Genomic DNA, 18,457 nt, shown 5'->3' on the forward strand with positions numbered 1-18,457 from the left:
GTGCTACAGGAAATGTTAAATTTTTGAAAGAAACACATTCATAATGTCCATCTGTCCAAAATATTAACCAGCAGTTTAAGATAGTTCAACTTCATCATTAGATCCCACTACATTACAAAGTTGTTTTTTGATGGTTTCTTTGATAAAAAGTACTATGAGAAAATAAATGTAGAATAGGTATTGAGGGTGGCAGTCTCCAATATGATTCCGTGATTTAAGAAGTTGTACAACAGGTACACACATCCCAAGGATAAGTACTTGTGGTTACTATCATTTTTTTTTCAATACTCAGAAAGCTAAGATTAGAAGGGAACTTCCTTGACAAGATAAAGGTCATATACAAAAAGGCTATGGCTACTTCCATACGCAGTGGTGAAAGAATGAATTTATCCCAGATGGGAATAAGGCAATTCTTATGATAGGATGCCCATTCTTACCAACATTATAAAAGAGGTCCTAGAAGTACATTAAAGCAAGAAAAAAAAAAAGGCATAAAAGTTTGCAAAGATACAAATAAAACTCTTTTTTCCAAGATATGATAATCTATGTAGAAAATCTCAAATCTGGAAGAAGCTGTTATAACTAATTATTGAGTATAGCAAGGCCACAGGAAAAAGGTTAAATCCAAAAATCAATAAATACTTAAAAATTGAAATTAAAGGGGTACCAGGGTGGTTCAGTTGACTGAGCATTAGACTCTTGGTTTCAGCTCAGGTCATGATCACAGGGTCATGATATCAAGCCCCGCATCGGGCTCTGTGCTCAGCTAGGAGTCTGCTTGGGATTCCCTTCTTTTTCTCCCTCTCCCTCTGTCCCTCCCCATGTTCTCTCTCTTAAATAGAATCTTTTAAAAAATTGTAATTAAAAAAAGCATTTATAAGGGATGAATTTAACAATTTAGCAAGATTTGTATAGTGAAAAATCACAATGAGAGAAATTAAAGACATAAATAATGGAATATATACTGTATTAAGTCGGACATCTCAATCTTGTTAAACTATCAATATTCTCCAAATTGATTATATGCTCAATATAATCCCAATCAAAATCCTAGCAGGCTTTTGGTAGAAATTTACAATTTGATTCTAAAATGTATGTGGGAAAGCAAAGGAATTTAGAAGGCCCTAACAATTTTGAAGAACAAAATTTAGAACTACCACCTGATTTCATAATTTATTATTTATTTAAAGATTGTATTTACTACTGAGAGAGAGCATGAGCGCACAAGTGGGGGGTGGAGGGGTAGGCAGAGGGAGAGGAAGAGAGATAATCTCAAGCAAACTCTGTGTGAGCAGAGAGGCCCACATGGGGCTTGCTCCCACGACCCTAAAATCATGACCTGAGCTGAAACCAAGAGTCGGTCGCTTAACCGACTGAGCTACCCGGGTGCTCCCATAATTTACTATTTAAACTGCAATAACCAAAACAGTGTGTTGTTGGCATAGGCAGAAATATAAATTAATAGGACAAAATAGGAAGCCCAGAAACAGACCCACCTACATATGAACAACTGATTTTCAATAAGGTAAAAGAGAAATTCAGTGGAAAAAGTCTTTTCAACAAATGATGTTGGAAAAATGGATATGCATATCCAAAAAAACCAAAACGAAAACCTAAAAATATCCCCCCATAACTCCTTTCGTTCATACTGCACATTATATACAAAAAACTTGAGATGGATCACAGACTTAAATGTAATTCCTAAACGTATAACCATTTTAAAATATAAGAAAAATCTTTGTGATCTTGTGTTAGGCAAAGACTTCTACACACAAAGAAGGAACCATAGAAGAAAAAAAAGGGAGAAACTGGATTTTATCAAAAATTTTTAAATTCTACATTTCAAAAGACACTGTTAAAAAAATGAAGACAAGTCACAGACTAGGAGAAAATATTTGCAGTTTATCTGATACGTGAATTGCATCAATAATTCTATTTATAAAACTGGAAAAAAATTTGAAGACTAGAAAGAAGAATGACAAACACATTAAAAGATGTTGAATATCATTAGTCACTAGGGAAATGCAAATTACTTGTTACCACTAGACACCTACCAGAATGGCGACATGAAAAAAACAAACAAACAAGCAAACCCTACCATACAAAATGCTCACATGGTTAAAGAGCAACAAGAACTCTCATCTATAGCTGGTGGAAACATAAAATGGCATATCCACTTTGGAAAATAGTTTGGCAGTTTTTTGTTAAGTAAAACATACTTTACCATACAACCTAGAAACCCCGAAGTATTTCCCAAGGTTAGAATATGCCTATCCAGAGACTGGTCCATGACGGTTTACTGCATCTTTATTCATAATGGCCTAATGACTGGAAACCCAGTTGGTGAATGGATAAACTGTAGAACATTCAGTATGAAGAACAGCACTTAATAATAAAAAGTAATGAGCTACTGTTAATGCAAAAACACATTAATCTCAAAAACATTATACTAGGTGAAAGGTCAGCTCAAAGCCTTTATTTTGTATATTCCTTTAAATAACATTATGGAAAAGGTAAAACTATGGGGACAAATCAGTGGTTGCCAGGGACTAGGTATGGGGAAATTAGTATAGGATAACTTTTTTGGGGTGCTGGAAAGGTTTTTGTATCTTAAATATGTTGGTGGTTAAATAACTGTATAATATGTCAAAGCTTATTACAATGTATACCTAAAAAGGATGAATTTACCTTATATAAACGTGATCTAAATTTTTAATGGGAAAAAATATCAAAAACCAGCCAGGGAGGGAATTTTTTTTTTTTTTTTTTTGGCTATTTCACCTTAAAGACATTGGAAATGCAACATGTTTCTCTTGCATTATGGTGTCTTTACAAGTTGTGTTCTTCCCTTATGAGTAGAAAAAGTCTATCATGCCACCTAACAACATATTTCCTATCAAAAGATAAAGGAACAGACAAATCAAAATGTTTTATATTTTCCTATTATATATCACACCTCTGAATATCTCTTCACAAAGTATCATCTTTCCTAAGCAGCCGTAAGTTACAAATACCAGTTTTCATTTATATATAAGCATAGTGTTTTAATTTTAAGAGGGGACCTAACCTCTGTATTATTCAAGTCAATAAAATAAATATTAAAATCCCCAAAATCATATTACTTAAGGCCTTTCTCTATTTTAATTTCTAGATGAGACTTAGGTATTTCTCTATGTTTCAGGTGATTCTTATTAGTTGAGTTAAAAAGCAAAAGATAGTAAAAAGACTCTAGTAATAGAGATACTGATAAGGCATATAAATGTTCCATATATACTAACAGATCAGGTAATAATGGAAAGACAAAAGTTTAATAATGCTGGCCACTTACAGCACATAGCATTTCTGGGAAAGAACCAAAATAATGAAAAAAATGCAACTGATATGTGAGGCATTGGTTTAGCTCCTGGGGTTACAGCAGTGGTAAGATGAAGTCCTTCCCCTAATGGAACTTACATGTTCATGAGGAAGCAATGACAAATGAAAAAAACAAAGTCAAGTAATGGTAAGTGCTAGAAGGAAAAGAAAAGAGATTAAAAAATGATTGATAGGGGCAGGGTACCAGTTTAGAGACTTGATATGACATGTGAGCAGACTTGAATTATGTAAGCGAGGGAGTAAGCTTTGTACAAATTAGGGATAAAGGCATTCTTGACAGAGGGACCAGCAATGCAAAGTCCCAGAAGTATTCTTTGGGGTATTCTAAACAATGGAGTAGTGTGAGTGAGAGAGAAAGACTAGAAATAGCTAGGGGTAAAGTGCCACATATTATAAAGTTGTGAATGCCAAGTCCATTCATTTATCAAAAATTACGGAACATTGGCAGTTGTGTTTTTTCTTAATGTTATTGGTGGAGAAGGGCGGAGTCTGGTTTTCCGTATTTTAAGATTAGATGCCTATTAGATATCTAAGTGGAGATGAGTTCAGGGGAGTAGCTGAAGCTGAAGATACTCAGCGCAGAAACTGAAAGAAAAAGAAAAACAGTAAAGCTGGTGAGACAGGGGACAGAAATAAAAAATGTTATGAGAGTAATACCACGGGTTTCCAGAAAGTAGAAAGAACTGGTCGAGGCAAGACCTGATCTAAAAAATATAAACAGTGCTCCATGCATTACGAGCCCTCCTTAATACCCATCACTGGGTTAACCCGGAGCACTGGGTGTTATACGAAAACAATGAATCGTGGATCACTACCTCAAAAACTAATGATGTATTTTATGGTGACTAACAAAATAAAATTTTAAAAAATTAAAATAAATAAACAAAACCACACCTAAACTCAGCATAGTGAAACTGAAGAACACCAGAGACAAAGCAAAGTTTTGAAAGGTAAAAAGAGGAAAAAACAATGAGTGCCAGGTCAATTCCACAGCTCATCGACAGATTGGAAACCTAACAGTCGTCTATAATAGTAAAACCACAACGCAATCCACATTTCTGCCAGATAATGTAGATCAGTGCAGTCAATATCTTAGCTCATTTAAGAGAAGCATGATGAGCTCAGGTTTTGTTTGGGGACTATTTATACCATTTCAATTTAATACTTAGATCAAGACTCAAATGTAGACTGGGACATAGAATTAAAAGCATCTTATTCATTTGGGAGTTTGAACTACCAATCTTGTTTCAAATAAAGATTGGTTAAGTTTGTTTGTTTTAATTAAAGGACAAGGTGGCTAATGGCCTTTTAGGATAGAAAATATGGCACATGAAGCCCCACTGAAGAATTTGTATAGATAGTTGGAAAAAATCTGGAAAGTATTTTTTAATCCTACTTTACCAAATAACCTTATCTTTCATTCTTTAATGTAGTTAATATCTCTTACCCTTAGGTCTTTCCTTATAAAAGAATCCAAACATTTCCTGTAATAAAATCAATCTATTAAGTTAAAAAAAGAAGAAAAAAATTAGCATAAAGCATCTATAAAGTCAATTACTGCAGTCATTGTCAGGAGAAAATATAATATCAACTGTTTTGTTTTAAATGTCTAAATTTAGAAGACTTTGACATTATGTTGTCTCAGGATATTTTTGTTGTACTATTGCCTAGTTATCTGCCCTTAAACATGTTCATCACAAATCTTGCATGAAGTGCTACAATATGTGTAATCGATCTGTATTTTTAAATTGGGTCTTGAATTTAAGTAATGGGTTTGATAGTTGGTTTATATTAACATGCTTAAATATCAATTTAGAAACATTTAAAAGTATTTTTTGCATTATTTGCTAAGTAACAAACTACTTAAAATTTTAACAATGAAGCCACATTTGTGAGTTCACATTACAATTTCAAATGAAGCTGGGTTAAGTCCAAAAGAATCCCATATTTAAAAATTAGCTGTTTTTCCACCACCTAGGCCCACCCCAAATCAATATACTCCTTGCAAAAGAAAAAAAACCCACAACTATAAAACTCCATTATTATTTAGTCAGAAACAAAGTAACGAACGGAATTATGCCAATTACCCCAGTGGGTATTCTTTAAATCTCGTGGAAATGAAATCAGTGTCAATCAGTGTATCTATACAACCTTTTCATTATTTAACTACAAAAATGGATTATAGAAATTATCACATATGTAATCTACTATGTTTCATGCTATAAAGGTTTGTTTTATTAAGCCACTCACTCTGAAATTAATGAACAAATCATTCACACTCCAGTTTTCCACAGCTTTCCAGTCTAAAATTATTTTCTAACATATCCTGAACAAAGAATATTTTCTTTATAAGCAAACAGGCCATTGCTTTTAATAAGAATCATTTATTGTATATTATTAAAGTGGAGGGTTAACTGGTACAGTACTATGCATAATCTCTCACCCTTGAAAACTTAAACACAAATGGATAAAAATAGCAAAGCAGAATGAGCATGTAAAAGACAAAATTTAAGCATATTTTATAGAGAATGTTCCCTGTGATATTTATGCACTAATGTTCTTCTCCATTGTGTTTTAATAAATTTATGGCTTATTCCTCTTCTACAGGATTGTGGACTTCTTACAAATAATGAACATATTTTCCATCAATGAATGTTACATACAGTTTTAGATTCTTCATTCAACTCAACTAATTAGGTGACTAAAATATTCAACTAAATGTGGCATTGTTAAGAAATTAGAGCCCATTCCATTGCCTCAAAATATGTAATAATGTTCTTCTATGTAACCTGTACAATAGGATATAATGCAAATATCCCAGCTACAAATGTGAATTAAAAATGCCAACCCTGATCTGCTCACTGTGTTAATATTACAATTTCATTAAGTATTATATTTTTTTGTTAAATGCTATCTGTGGAATAATCATTTATACTAAACGTGGAAAAAAGTGGAAAAGCTTAAAAAATGTGTACCGGCACTAGACTGTTTAATCACTTTTATATTTAATTATAAATTAATGTTTAGAAAATGAGCTATTCTTCCTATGTTACCTGATATGCCAGGAAAAAATAGATTATTATTTTCCAGGGTAACTAAAAGAGGTATCACTACTCAAAAAAGGGGGGGGGAGGAAAGCTTTGTTTTGTACACATAAAATTTTAGACCTAAATGGATAAAAGGAAAACGTTTAAAAAATACATCCATCTATGGACGAATTTCTGTAGATTGCTCCCACAGTTAATCAACAGGGACACATTTAAGAATATTATAGGCATATACCAATATACTTATATTTGTCAAAGTTAAGATTCAAATTTGCTACAGCACAGCACACATCCAAGAATGTATGCTACATGATTCAAAAAGTTCCACTGAATATAACAAAATAAAAATCTGTGAATAAATATAAGGCTTTCTAAAATAAAATCTGCAGGAAACCAACAAGAGTCCAACAAAGATTTCTACGATCTAAATTTTACTTCATAGATTCATATAGTCTTCAAAATAGATTTAGTTGTAGTGCCACACATTAACAATAGTTAACTGCTTACCAAAATACCTTTTTCCTGGTAGCTAAACGTTACTACTTAAAAAAAAAGAAAAAAAAAAGTTAAGTGCTTGGAATAAGAATGCAGCAGAAAATTACAGGAGCCCACATATCCTTTTTCTTAAATTTAATTTGTCATATATAAGGTTTTTATATACAATCAGTGTGCATTGTAACAGTTTATATTAAAAGTCAATCAAGTTTATCTAAAATGTTACCTGGCTGCATAGCACATTTGACATTATTGCCCACATGAAAAGGGAAAACAAATGGATTTACAATAACTTTTGGCCATTTTGGATTCTGAAAAGTGTTCATACACCTACCCTTTTAAACCAAATGCATCTGAAAAAAATGTTTCCAGAGCATGCAGTTTAGATTTTACATATTATCTCACCATTTTGTTACTACAAACACAATATTTACTACAAAAGAAAAAAAAGAAATAACATGTATCTAATAAAATAGTCAATATAAAAAGAGGACTAATGGAATTAAGTGGCCCCTTTCCCCATTTTTACATTCTAAACAATGATTCCATCAAGACAAATCATTAAAAAGTGTTATTACACTGATATTTTTAAATGATAAGAAGGCCTGAGTTGGTAGGGAAAGGAACAGTCAAAAAAAGCCTGAGAAGGGAAAGGAAGTAAGGAAAGCTCATTTAATCCATTTACAATAATTTACAGCCATTTGTGTGTGTGTGTGTGTGTGTGTGTGTGTAAAAAGGCATAATAATAGATCACAAACAGGAAATTCCTGGCTATTTTACAAGATATAAGTACAGAATTTAAATATTCAAGCTTGTGATGAAAAGCGGCAAGGTGGTCGCAGTGTACAATGTAAACAAGTAGCTTTGGAAAGTGAACAAAGTCCTTGAGTGTTTTTTCTTTATTAAGAAAAGAACTCTCTTTCATTCCTTCCTGAAACATGATCACAGGTCAGAGTAAAGTTCATATACAAACATAATTTAAATGGAGGTCAGTCTAAAATCACTGACTTAAAAACAGTTTTATCCAGCCTATATGGAAGGGCAGTGTTGAGGTCCCTGTAATAGTAAACATTTTCCATTTCTTTAAAAAAGAAAAAAAAAAAAAGTACTACAGTATTTGTAGTACAGTGCAGCATAATCCTTAAATATAAAAATATTTTCTCTTCTGTTGGGATAATAGACCTTGCATCCTGGAAAGAAGTAACAATACTGCTACTGATAGAAGATCTGTTTATATCTTTCAAGTCATGTAAGGCAATTACTGTGTTGGTTTATGATATATGGCTAAAAGAAAAGTCCAGAAAGACAAAATATCAGTTTTTGTTATGTTTTCCGACTACTCCAGGTATGCTCAGGTGTACTTTTGTGTTCAATTGAGTGTTCAAATGGAGATCTGGAGCCATAAGGAGACCTCTGATCTAGTGGTGATCTGGGGCCACTACTGGAAGCTCTGTGGTCCATTTGCCAATCTGAGTGATACCTATAATCCCTGGAAGATTTATGGTGTGTATATTCAGAACTTGCCCGATGGTCTGAATGTAACCGATGGTCTGAATGAGAACGATGATCAGAATGAGATCTATCCTTTAAACTTCCTTCCAAATTTGACCTGTGATCTCTACTCCTGTGATCATCCAGTTTTCTGTGTTTCTCTCTATCACTGTAATACCTAATAAAAGACAAATTAGGAATTAAATTAACAATGCAAATTAAATGTTTCCAAATAAAATAATTATTAAAAAATAAAACACAAAAATACTTTAAGGCATCCTTTTAATTGTATATAAGCTCTGTGTTTCACTACAAAAACTTCCTAAGTGAGCTTTAGTTATTGGACCTATCTCTGCATGCCTCTCTGGAAAAATCATTCAATTCACAAAACTAAAGTGAACCATACAGAACACCTCAGGCAGCATCTAATTTTACATGCCCATTTTATTTTTTAATTATTTTTTTAACTATTTAATACAATTTTATTTTTAGTTAAAGCATAACTGATGTACAATATCACATTAGTATCAGGTCTGCAACATAGAGATTTGAAATTAAACACATTATGAAAAGCCCATCATGGTTAAGTGTAGTTACCATCTGTCCAAAGTTATTACAATACTGACTATTCCTAAGCTGTACTTTATATCCTCACAAGTTATTTTATACCTGGAAGTCTGTACCTCTTAATCCCCTTTACCTATTTCACCTATCCCCCTATTTCACCTATCCCCCCCCATTCCCCTCCCTCCTGACAACCATCAGTTTGTTCTTTCTATGTCTGAGTCTTGATTGTTTTTTTTTTTTAAGATTCCAGACACAAGTGAAATCATATGGTATTTGTCTCTGAGTTATTTCCCTTAGCTCACATGCCCATTTTTCAATAAAGTTGCTACATTTTATTCTATGCAAAAACTGTACTAATCCATCTTAGTTATCTGGAAGTGAGGATTAAGATAATGATCTAGAATACCCTTGAAATCAGAGCCTTTTATAAACCTCTAAAGCAGAAAAAAAATAAAAACCTCTAAAATGCAGTCTGTGGACTAATTTGTGGGAAGGGAATTTTCATTAGTTGGGGAAAGGTCATTGTTATAAACAACATAAATTATGTTCTATAAGCCTGTGAAATTATAAAAATTTACTACTACAAATACAGCTTTTCGTTTCGTGTGCCCTTTTCTAATTGTGAGAGCCATTCTACAATTGATATATTTAATGACAGTGCTTCTACTACAGAAGGAATTATTACAGTGAGCACAACTAAAATGCAAAGAAAATCTACTAATTTATTTCTCATTTTTTACTTTTCTGTTTTTTCTTTTTCTTTTCATAATTATCATTAACTTATGAAAATATTCCTTTACCAAGTAAAATGTATTTTGTTGTTATTTAGGTTGTTTACTACTTAAAGGCTTCAAATAACAATAAACAGAGAAACCTTCCTGATTTCAAGACTTCCCAGATTGCTGTGATTAAGTTTAAAATCAGGAAAGTGTTTTCACGTGAGTTAGTTTTTCCTGTGTTTTTTTTTAACGGAATGGAACACAGAACTCCCCCACCAAATTTCAGTCATATTCCATTGAGCTTTTATTTTACTCTATTATTGTATTTTGAAGAATATTTGAGCCAATATTCTAACACCAACCAATAAAAATGAATCCTATGACTTATTAATTACAGAACTCCCTACACTTTCATCTCTTACTGCACACGTGGATCTTAAATTTAGAATTAAAAAAAAATTTATAGAAATTCAGTTCTCAATATTAACAAAAAGGGCTATGTATCAGTTTTTTTATTTGTAAACAAACACCTTCATTTCACTTAAGATTTGTTATGATTACCTGAATACCAAATTGACTGATAAAGTATTGTAAATTAAAAAAAAACATGAATAAGCAAAATTTCAAAACTAATTGTCCAATTTACCTGCTTTCCTGCTTGTAATGATCCCAGTCACGATGATCTTTACCATTGCTAAAAGAAGAATAGGGTCTTTTCCTAGAGTCACTCTTTTTGTAAGAATCTCCCTGATGTCGGTCTTTATGATGATCATGATACTGAGATAAGTGTCTGTCAGATGAATAACTGTCCCTGCTGCTATCATCATGATTTGTATTCTCTTTTAATCTTTCCACATCTGTTAGAGAAAAGAATACAGCTTTTGTTAATGATGTAAAAAACAAAACAAAACAAAAACATGGTAAGCAAAATTAACTTTGCTGCTAGGTTATAAAAACTCCTATTTCAACTCCAGAAAAACAAAATCAGTTGCCCAACAGACAGCTAAAGACTTTAGAAATGGTCTATAAAGGCAGTACAGTAAGGCCTACAAAAGGGTTACTGTATTCTGAAATGTGAAAAAATATAACTGAAAAATTTAAGGCCCATTTTCTTCTCAGACTATACTTTTGTGACTCTTGCACCAATAGAATACATTATTCGAAATAGTATTTTTAAAAAATACATTCACTTTAACAATTATTCTATAAGTTCTAGGAACTGACAAAAGGCTGATTTATGGAAAGGTTAATTAGCTAAAAAGAATTACTGTTTAAGATAACAGATTCGATACAGAAATGTGGGTATGTATTATGTAAAACAAACCTGAAAGAGGAGAACAATTTTTAAATTTACTCTCTAAAACAATCAGTAACACTTACCTGGATTTCTAATCACTTGAGCATTCAAGTTGCTGTTCTGGTCATTATTTTGCTAAAATAAATGCACATATGTAAGAATCTTTTAAGTGGCTTCAAATACCCTTACAAAATAGGAAAAAGAAAAAAAAAACCAAAACACCCTAAAAAGAAAATTCTGATGCTGAAAGAAGTCCTCATATATTAGAATGTATAAATGTATCACTTCCAGATACCTTTTTTTAAAGCATAGACTATTTGTCCCATGACTTTCTTAAAAATTTGACTTGAAAGACTTTGACTTACAGAAAAGCTGCAAAAATAGTACCTAGAGTTCCCATATGCCTTTTACCCAGCTTCTCCTAATGTCAGTATCTTACACACACCACAGCATAATCAAAACTGAGTAATTAACATTGGTACAATACTATGAACTGAACCTGAAACTTTATTCAAATTTTACATTTTCCCACTAAAATCTTTTTTCTGCTCCAGGATCCAATCTGGTATTCCATATCAACACGGAGTTTTCATGTTTTCTTAGTTTCCTCCAATCTAGGACAGCTTTTTTTTTCTTGTCTTCGATGACCTGGACACTTTCATAGAGTACTAAACAGTTATTCTGTAGAACATCTTTCAATTGGGGTTTGTCTGATATTTTTCTCATGATCAAACTAAGGGTATGCATATTTTTGCCAAGAATTCCATAAAAGTGATGTACCTTTCTTAGTGCATGTAATGAGGGTTTATGATGTTAACTTTGATCAAATGTTTAAGGTGGTTATTAAACATCTTGGAGGAGATACTCTTAGTCTATGCCATATCTTGCTTTCATGCCCACTAATTTTAGCTTCCTTCAGAAGATCCTACCTGTAACAACTTTTATTGTGCTCTGACAGTGATTTTATATTTCCTTCATTCCTTCTACATTTATTAATTGAATTCTTCTATAAGGAGGTATGTCTCAGTTTTAGTAACATAAAGGAAAAAAATATGATGCATTAATTTACCTGAGATTCCTGCCGTTTTTTAATAGCATGTTTATATAATTTATGTAATTTTCTTGCATCAAACTCCGTAAACTTAGATACAAAAATCCACAGGTTTCTAGAAGAAGAACAGGTAAATTAGTCTGGTGGAAAATATTTAGATTTTTCATGGAACCCCCTAACCTCTAGATAGAAACACACATACTTAGTCTTCTACGGAACAAAGTCTAAGGACATTATTTCTAGTATTTTTAAAACTTTATATGGCTAAGACTCCAATTTTTTTTTTTTTAAGTAATCTCCTCACCCAACACTGAACTCACAACCCTAAGATCAAGAATTGTATGCTCCAATGATGGAGCCAGCCAGGTGCCCCCATATGGATAAGACTCCAAATGAGACTAAATACTAAGTTTTACTTCTCTCCAAAATCCCCTCATTTTATAATCTTTTAGAGTGAAAATAGTAATCCATCCTAATTTGAAACCAAAAAACTGTAAACTTACAAATCAGGAAGGGACTCATATTATGATTTATATTAGTATAAAAGAAACAAGCTATGGTAGTAGTCCGACTAAAGATACCATTAGATAATGTGGATTAAGTTTGTTTAAGAAGGGTCCTAAAGAATGTGTTAAAGAGCAACTGTATGGGAGCCATGAACAGAGAAACTTTAACTCTGGATCTTGAATATAAAAAGAGAATGTGGCTATATTTCCATTTAAGCCTAATATATCTATCTATCTATCTATATATATAAAATTGATCTTCACTGTATCCCTGTTCTATGGTTCTGTAGTTTGAGGGACATGATATGAGTTGAAAGAGCTTGAGATGTATAGAATTCTGTTTTATATTATCTAAAGAAAGCATTAAAACTTCAGTATATGTATTTCAGCTATAAATAAAAGATTAAGCTAGACAATATAGTACTTTAGGATTATTTCCTCTCCTTCCTCTTATCATCTTTTTTTAAAGATTTATTTATTTCAGACAGACAGAGTGAGCAGGGGGAGGGGCAGAGGGAGAGGGCTTCATCCCAGGACCCTGAGATCACAACCTGAGCCAAAATCCATTGTCAGATGCTTAATTAACTGAGCCACCAGGTGCCCCTCCTACTATACCTTATCGTTATCATTCAATTGAAAAATATACAGTCCCTTATATATAGTTTATATAAAGGGTTTTAAGTACAGATGATGTTATTTTGTGGATGATTACTAGTGGGCTCAGAGATATTCTGTAACTGTTCGAAGGTCACAAAGCCAGTAATTAGCCAAGATGGGGACCAAGCATGTCTTCTGATGCCAACTCCAGGAATCATTCCATGGCATTATAAGCACATTAACTTCAGGCTATTATTATTGTCCATGCATGGCTTCAGTGTCTTCAGACATGATAGCTCAGTTTCATTTGTTTTCAAAAGCCTAGTGATCATAATCAACTTCCTGGCTCCTCTCTCTAACATGGGTCATGGTTGATTTTAAGGAGAAAGGGGACAAGGATAGAATCCTTAGTGTAATCATCAGTCCTTCAGAAATATGTCATTATTACAGTTTTTTGCTTTGATGTGTAGCTGCACTGCCTAGAGCAAGGAAATCAGCAGGCTAATCAACTGATATGACTGGCTGTGGTCATTTTGCAGTATTCCTAACTTGTCTAGTAGCTTGACTTAACACCGAGCTCGGTCTGGTAGTCATTAAGTGATTTGCGTAGTATTATAGCAGCTCAGATTTATAATTTTAAGACCAACTGTGTTGCTGCTGCTTCTAAAGCAAAGGGGAAGATAAAAATCTGCATTTTACACTGCCTGAGAATATTAATTTTTACAAGGCTGTATACTTACACCTGGAAGATGAACTGCTAAATTCATGTAACAATAAATTTATTTGTTTGGTACTGCAAATTCTGAAGTTATTACCAAGAAAAATTTGGCAAACTAGAAATTTCTAAAAATAAAATGCAACCAGAATTTTAATGAAACAGTTTTCACTTTTTTTTTTAAGACTGTAATTATTTGAGAGAGAGAAAGAGAGAAAGCACATGTGAGCACAGGCAGGTAGAGAGGCACAGGGAGAGAGACAAGCAGAGTCCCCACTGAGCATGGAGCCCAATGCGGGGCTCAATCCCAGGATTCTTGGATCATGACCTGAGCTGAAGTCAGATGCTTAACCCCCCAGGCACCCCTTCACTATACTGTATTTAAAGGAAGAGGTGCCACCTGTGGTTTATCATGATGTATAATTAAGCAATCATTCACAAATAAAAGCTTTAAAGTTAAAGGAAAAAAATGAAAACAATCACCCTCAGATTACCTCTTTAAACATTATTTTGTTACCTAAACTTCAGAATAAGAAAAATAAATTGAAATATAAGACACAAATAGATGGTTACATAATTACAAATTTAACATTTCCTGAAAAGTACATCACTTACTTTCTCCACTGCTTGATTTGTTCAGGATTTGTATACTCTTTCAGACATTCTGTGATATGGTCTCCAATTTTTATTAAACACTGTCTAGTATGCTCCAGTTGTTCTCTTTCTGAAAGGCCTTTTTCAGGCCTATCAAGTTGTTTCAAAGCTGCTTTGACAGGCCTCATCCTTTCTTTACACTTTAAAATGGGAAAATAAGAACATGTATGGAAAATAAGAACAGGTATTAAAAATAAGAACTCAACAAAGATCTACTTCCTTCAAATGATATCGATATGAGTAAATACAGCACTGTTTGATGCTAAAAAAGCATTAAAGCTTGCCTCACAGCTCTTAAATATCAGGGTTTTTCCTCTCAGATTTTCTTCAGAAAGTAAGGTTTTCCATTATCATTTAAATTCAATCTTTCTGTATGTAAAAGCTTTGGGTTTATTTACCTTCTGTAAAAATGGTTATTTTACACCCTGTAACACATCATTAAGCAGTCTTAAACACAGAATGTTAAAAAATAATATATCTCAGAACACAACTTAGTATCCTAGAATCACTCTAATATAGAGTAAAATGTAAAAAAAAAAAGGATCTTCATAAAATAAAATATGCTGGCAAAGCTATTAAAACCAATATAGCTATAAGTATAAACTGTCTATTCTTCTAAACCTTTGGAAAGTAAGAAAAAGAAAGTAGCTAATGAATTTTGCTCTTATATTTTGGTTGGTCAGGGAATTGGGGATGCTTGATAGGAGCCAACCTTTTCCTTGGCCTACATATCACTGGCATGCCAAAAAAAGGATGATGTATCAAAAACTGTATGATTCAATTAAAGTCCAACATGTGCAATAAACACTATAACCTTAAGCCAAAACTAAATTAAGAATATTACTAAAAAAGCAAACTATACATAAATTTTATTTATGTATCCAAATGCAAAACAAATTTAAAATGAATGGTAATTATATCCTCAAGTAGCAAAGTTGGGTTAGTTCCAGGAATGTTAAGGATGATCAACTACAGACAATATATTTAGCTGATCCAACGCCATTTATTTAAAGAAGAAATCCTATCACCAGTCTTATTAAGTGTCTATATATGTATGGAATCTTTTGAGTATTTTATTCTGTTTTACTGACCTATTTGTCCAAATCACTTGGAAGTTATCCATCTTCTGTCAGGAATAATTTAAGTAATATTAGAATTACATGCTTTTTAGTTATTAGAACTCAGCCAGGCCTGATGTCTTTTTTTAAAAAGGGAAAATCTTTTCCTTTCTAATTTTTAGCAGTACTCTTATCTGTTCTCTACATTTCCTGCTTCTTGCTTGATTTTGGTAGTTTCTATTCTGCTAGAAAATGATTCATAAAATGTATATAATTTGAGTGCATACCATGTTCTCAGCATTGTCTCAGACCCAGGAAAGAGCAGTAAATACAAGAGATTTGCCTTTGCGGAACCTGTACTCTACTAGGAGAAAAGAGCCAATAAACAAACAAGATGCAGAGTGTTGGATGGTGAAAACTGTGATAAAGAAAAATAAAGCAAGAAAAAGGAGAGACATTCCTCCTTCACATAAGACTTCAGAGAAGAGTGATGTTTGAGCATTATCTACAGAAAATGAGGGAGTAAGCCACTTTTGAGCAGAGGGACGAACAAGTACCTATGTTCTAAAACTTGTATATTCAAAGGCATAGTATAAATGCCAGTGTGGCTGGAACCTACTGAGTGAGGGAGGTAGCAAGAGATGAAGTAATAAACCAGGTGCAGTATCTTTTAGCCTATTATCATGAATCTTTCATCCTGAGCGAGGGAAAGCCACTCAAGGATTTGAAGCGAAAAAATTAGAGGGGGTGACTTGACCCTCTCTGTAACAGTCATTATCACTCTGGTTGCTGTGTGGAGTATGCACTAAGGAACGAAAAGGGTATAAGCACAAGAAGAGTGGGGAGCAGTGAAAAACAGCTATGAAGCTATTGAAATAATCGAGGGCAGAGATGGCTGTAGCTTCAAGTAGTATGGGAGTGCCAATATGATTTGCTCAATGACTGATAGCGGTAAAGAAAAAAAGAGGAATTCATGACTAAAATCTATGTTAAGGCCAAGGCCTGAAGTTGGGAATTGGAGCAATGATAACAAATATTTATAAAGCACTTATTAGGTATCAGAAGCTATGTGTTGTGCAAAGGCACCTCATTTGATTCGGGTAGTAGATCTATGCAACACTATTTTATCGAAGAGACTGAAGCTTAGAGTGAAATGACATCTGTCAAACCCAGGTCTGATCTCAAAGGTTGTACTCTTTCTTAACTGTTAAATTATAAAATGAAATTTAGGAGACAAATCAATAAGACACAAAATCAAGAGGTGTCAAATTAGGCAAAGATGTGAAGGAAGGAAAATGAAGACCAAGAAAAGGCCACCGAGTTTAACAGTCAGAGCTAGTCCCAAATAAAATTTATATAGCAGTAAAATCCTAATCATGCAAGCTCAGAAAGTCTGGCTCCAGAGTCCATGTTTAAAACTATTCCATTCTTCATTTCCATAATACAAGTGATTTTAAGATCTATCATGAAAGTTAATGGAGAAGAAACTCGTGCACTGGGTACAACAGGAAGTTTTCCATTTCAGCAGTTATATGAACAAGGCAGAAGACTAAGGAGGAAATGTAGGTAAAGAAAGGTGGCAAGAGGTACAATTTCACCTCTCAGTAATGAACAGAGTAAGGGAAGCAGTTCAAAAGAGTTCAGTCTTCACTTCAGAAAAGCAAAAGCACACCACCACCTCCTTATTCCCACCCAATAGAGAGGCTTTAAAAAAAAAAAAAATCAACAGAAAATGGATAGAGAGGCTAGATTAAGAACCAGGTCACAAACAGAAAGGTTAACCTTAAAAAGATGCTAAGGAATCAGCATGTAAACCTGAAGAGATAAAGGTGAAAGTCCAGAGATATGTTCAAGTAAGATGGAAGACAGGAACAAGAGTAGCTTATTCTGACTGTCCCCAGCATTCTTAGGGATTGGAGGGATGTAAACAGCCAAAGTGAGGAGGAGAGTAAAACTGTGTTAAGGAACTACTACACTTAAAGAGCATGAAAAATATTTGAAGCTGTATTAGGGCATGCCAAAGAATTAGCAGGAATGAATAAATGGGTTCACTGATCAACATTCTCTAGTTAGGGTACAGAGTAGAAGAAAATGAGACAAGCAGGTAACCTGGGCATCTAGAATGGTGTAAGAGGTAAAACAAAAACATGATTTTAGAAGTGAAAATTTCCATCTTTCAAGTATAGCATTTGATTAATATTAGCAATAAAACTGACTTAAGATTACACCCAAACAGCAAAAAGATGCAGATTCTAGAGATCCTAAAGAGGAAATATTCTTTTTTTTTTTTTTTTAAAGATTTTATCTTTTTAGAGAGAGAGAGCATGCATACTCGCATGTGTAAGAGGGATCATGACCTGAGCCAAATCAAGAGTCGGAAGTTTAACCAACTGAGCCACTCAGGCGCCCCAAAGAGGAAATATCTTATATGAATATATATTTACATATATTTGTGCACACTGTAACTATATATAAATAAGATACATTTATATCAGACTATAAATTTTCCCTTTAGGTGCTACCAATAATAACGTATCTCTTACTGAAGGATAATTTGTACCTGTCTCATATCATTCAGTCTTTTTTCTCTAGTAACATTACTACTCCTTCCTGATTTTGCTCTGTGTCTGGATTTTTTAGTCCTTTATCAATCGATCTGCTGGCATGTCTATATTCAATAAGAACATCCACCCCAACCACTACCAATTTTTTGCGCAAAGCACTAGCTGAAAACTTTCCATGTATCAACTCTTCTGGTCATCATACTGACTTTCCTAACAGCAGCACTCTGGCTCCAGAGCCAGTACATTCAATTGCTACACATAACTGCTTTCCCACACTGCAACCTCACTATAAAGTTTTTCTCAAAATATTTATCACAATTA

General features: G+C 33.3%; 1 protein-coding gene across 5 annotated transcripts in view; it reads right to left on the minus strand.

Annotated features, from left to right (window-relative positions):
- Positions 1-292: 292 nt before the first annotated feature.
- The window catches only part of CHD1 (chromodomain helicase DNA binding protein 1), a 79,320-nt gene continuing 61,155 nt past the window's right edge, over positions 293-18,457 (minus strand). For 4 of the 5 annotated variants that reach the window (XM_054513088.2, XM_045899232.3, XM_064596423.1 and 1 more), the window contains 5 exons: positions 14,476-14,654; positions 12,061-12,157; positions 11,075-11,126; positions 10,341-10,551; positions 293-8,586 (listed from right to left, as the gene is read on the minus strand). In XM_054513088.2, coding sequence (XP_054369063.1) covers positions 8,241-8,586; positions 10,341-10,551; positions 11,075-11,126; positions 12,061-12,157; positions 14,476-14,654 — 885 coding nt within the window. In that variant the 3' untranslated portion in view covers positions 293-8,240. Of the gene's footprint in view, positions 8,587-10,340; positions 10,552-11,074; positions 11,127-12,060; positions 12,158-14,475; positions 14,655-18,457 lie in introns of those variants that run through there. The other variant, XM_064596424.1, reaches the window with a different exon arrangement.

This window comes from Mirounga angustirostris, unplaced genomic scaffold (genome assembly GCF_029215605.1).
Source record: "Mirounga angustirostris isolate CCGP_5_RB_7025 unplaced genomic scaffold, mMirAng1.0.hap1 SCAF_7, whole genome shotgun sequence".
NCBI lineage: Eukaryota > Metazoa > Chordata > Mammalia > Carnivora > Phocidae > Mirounga > Mirounga angustirostris.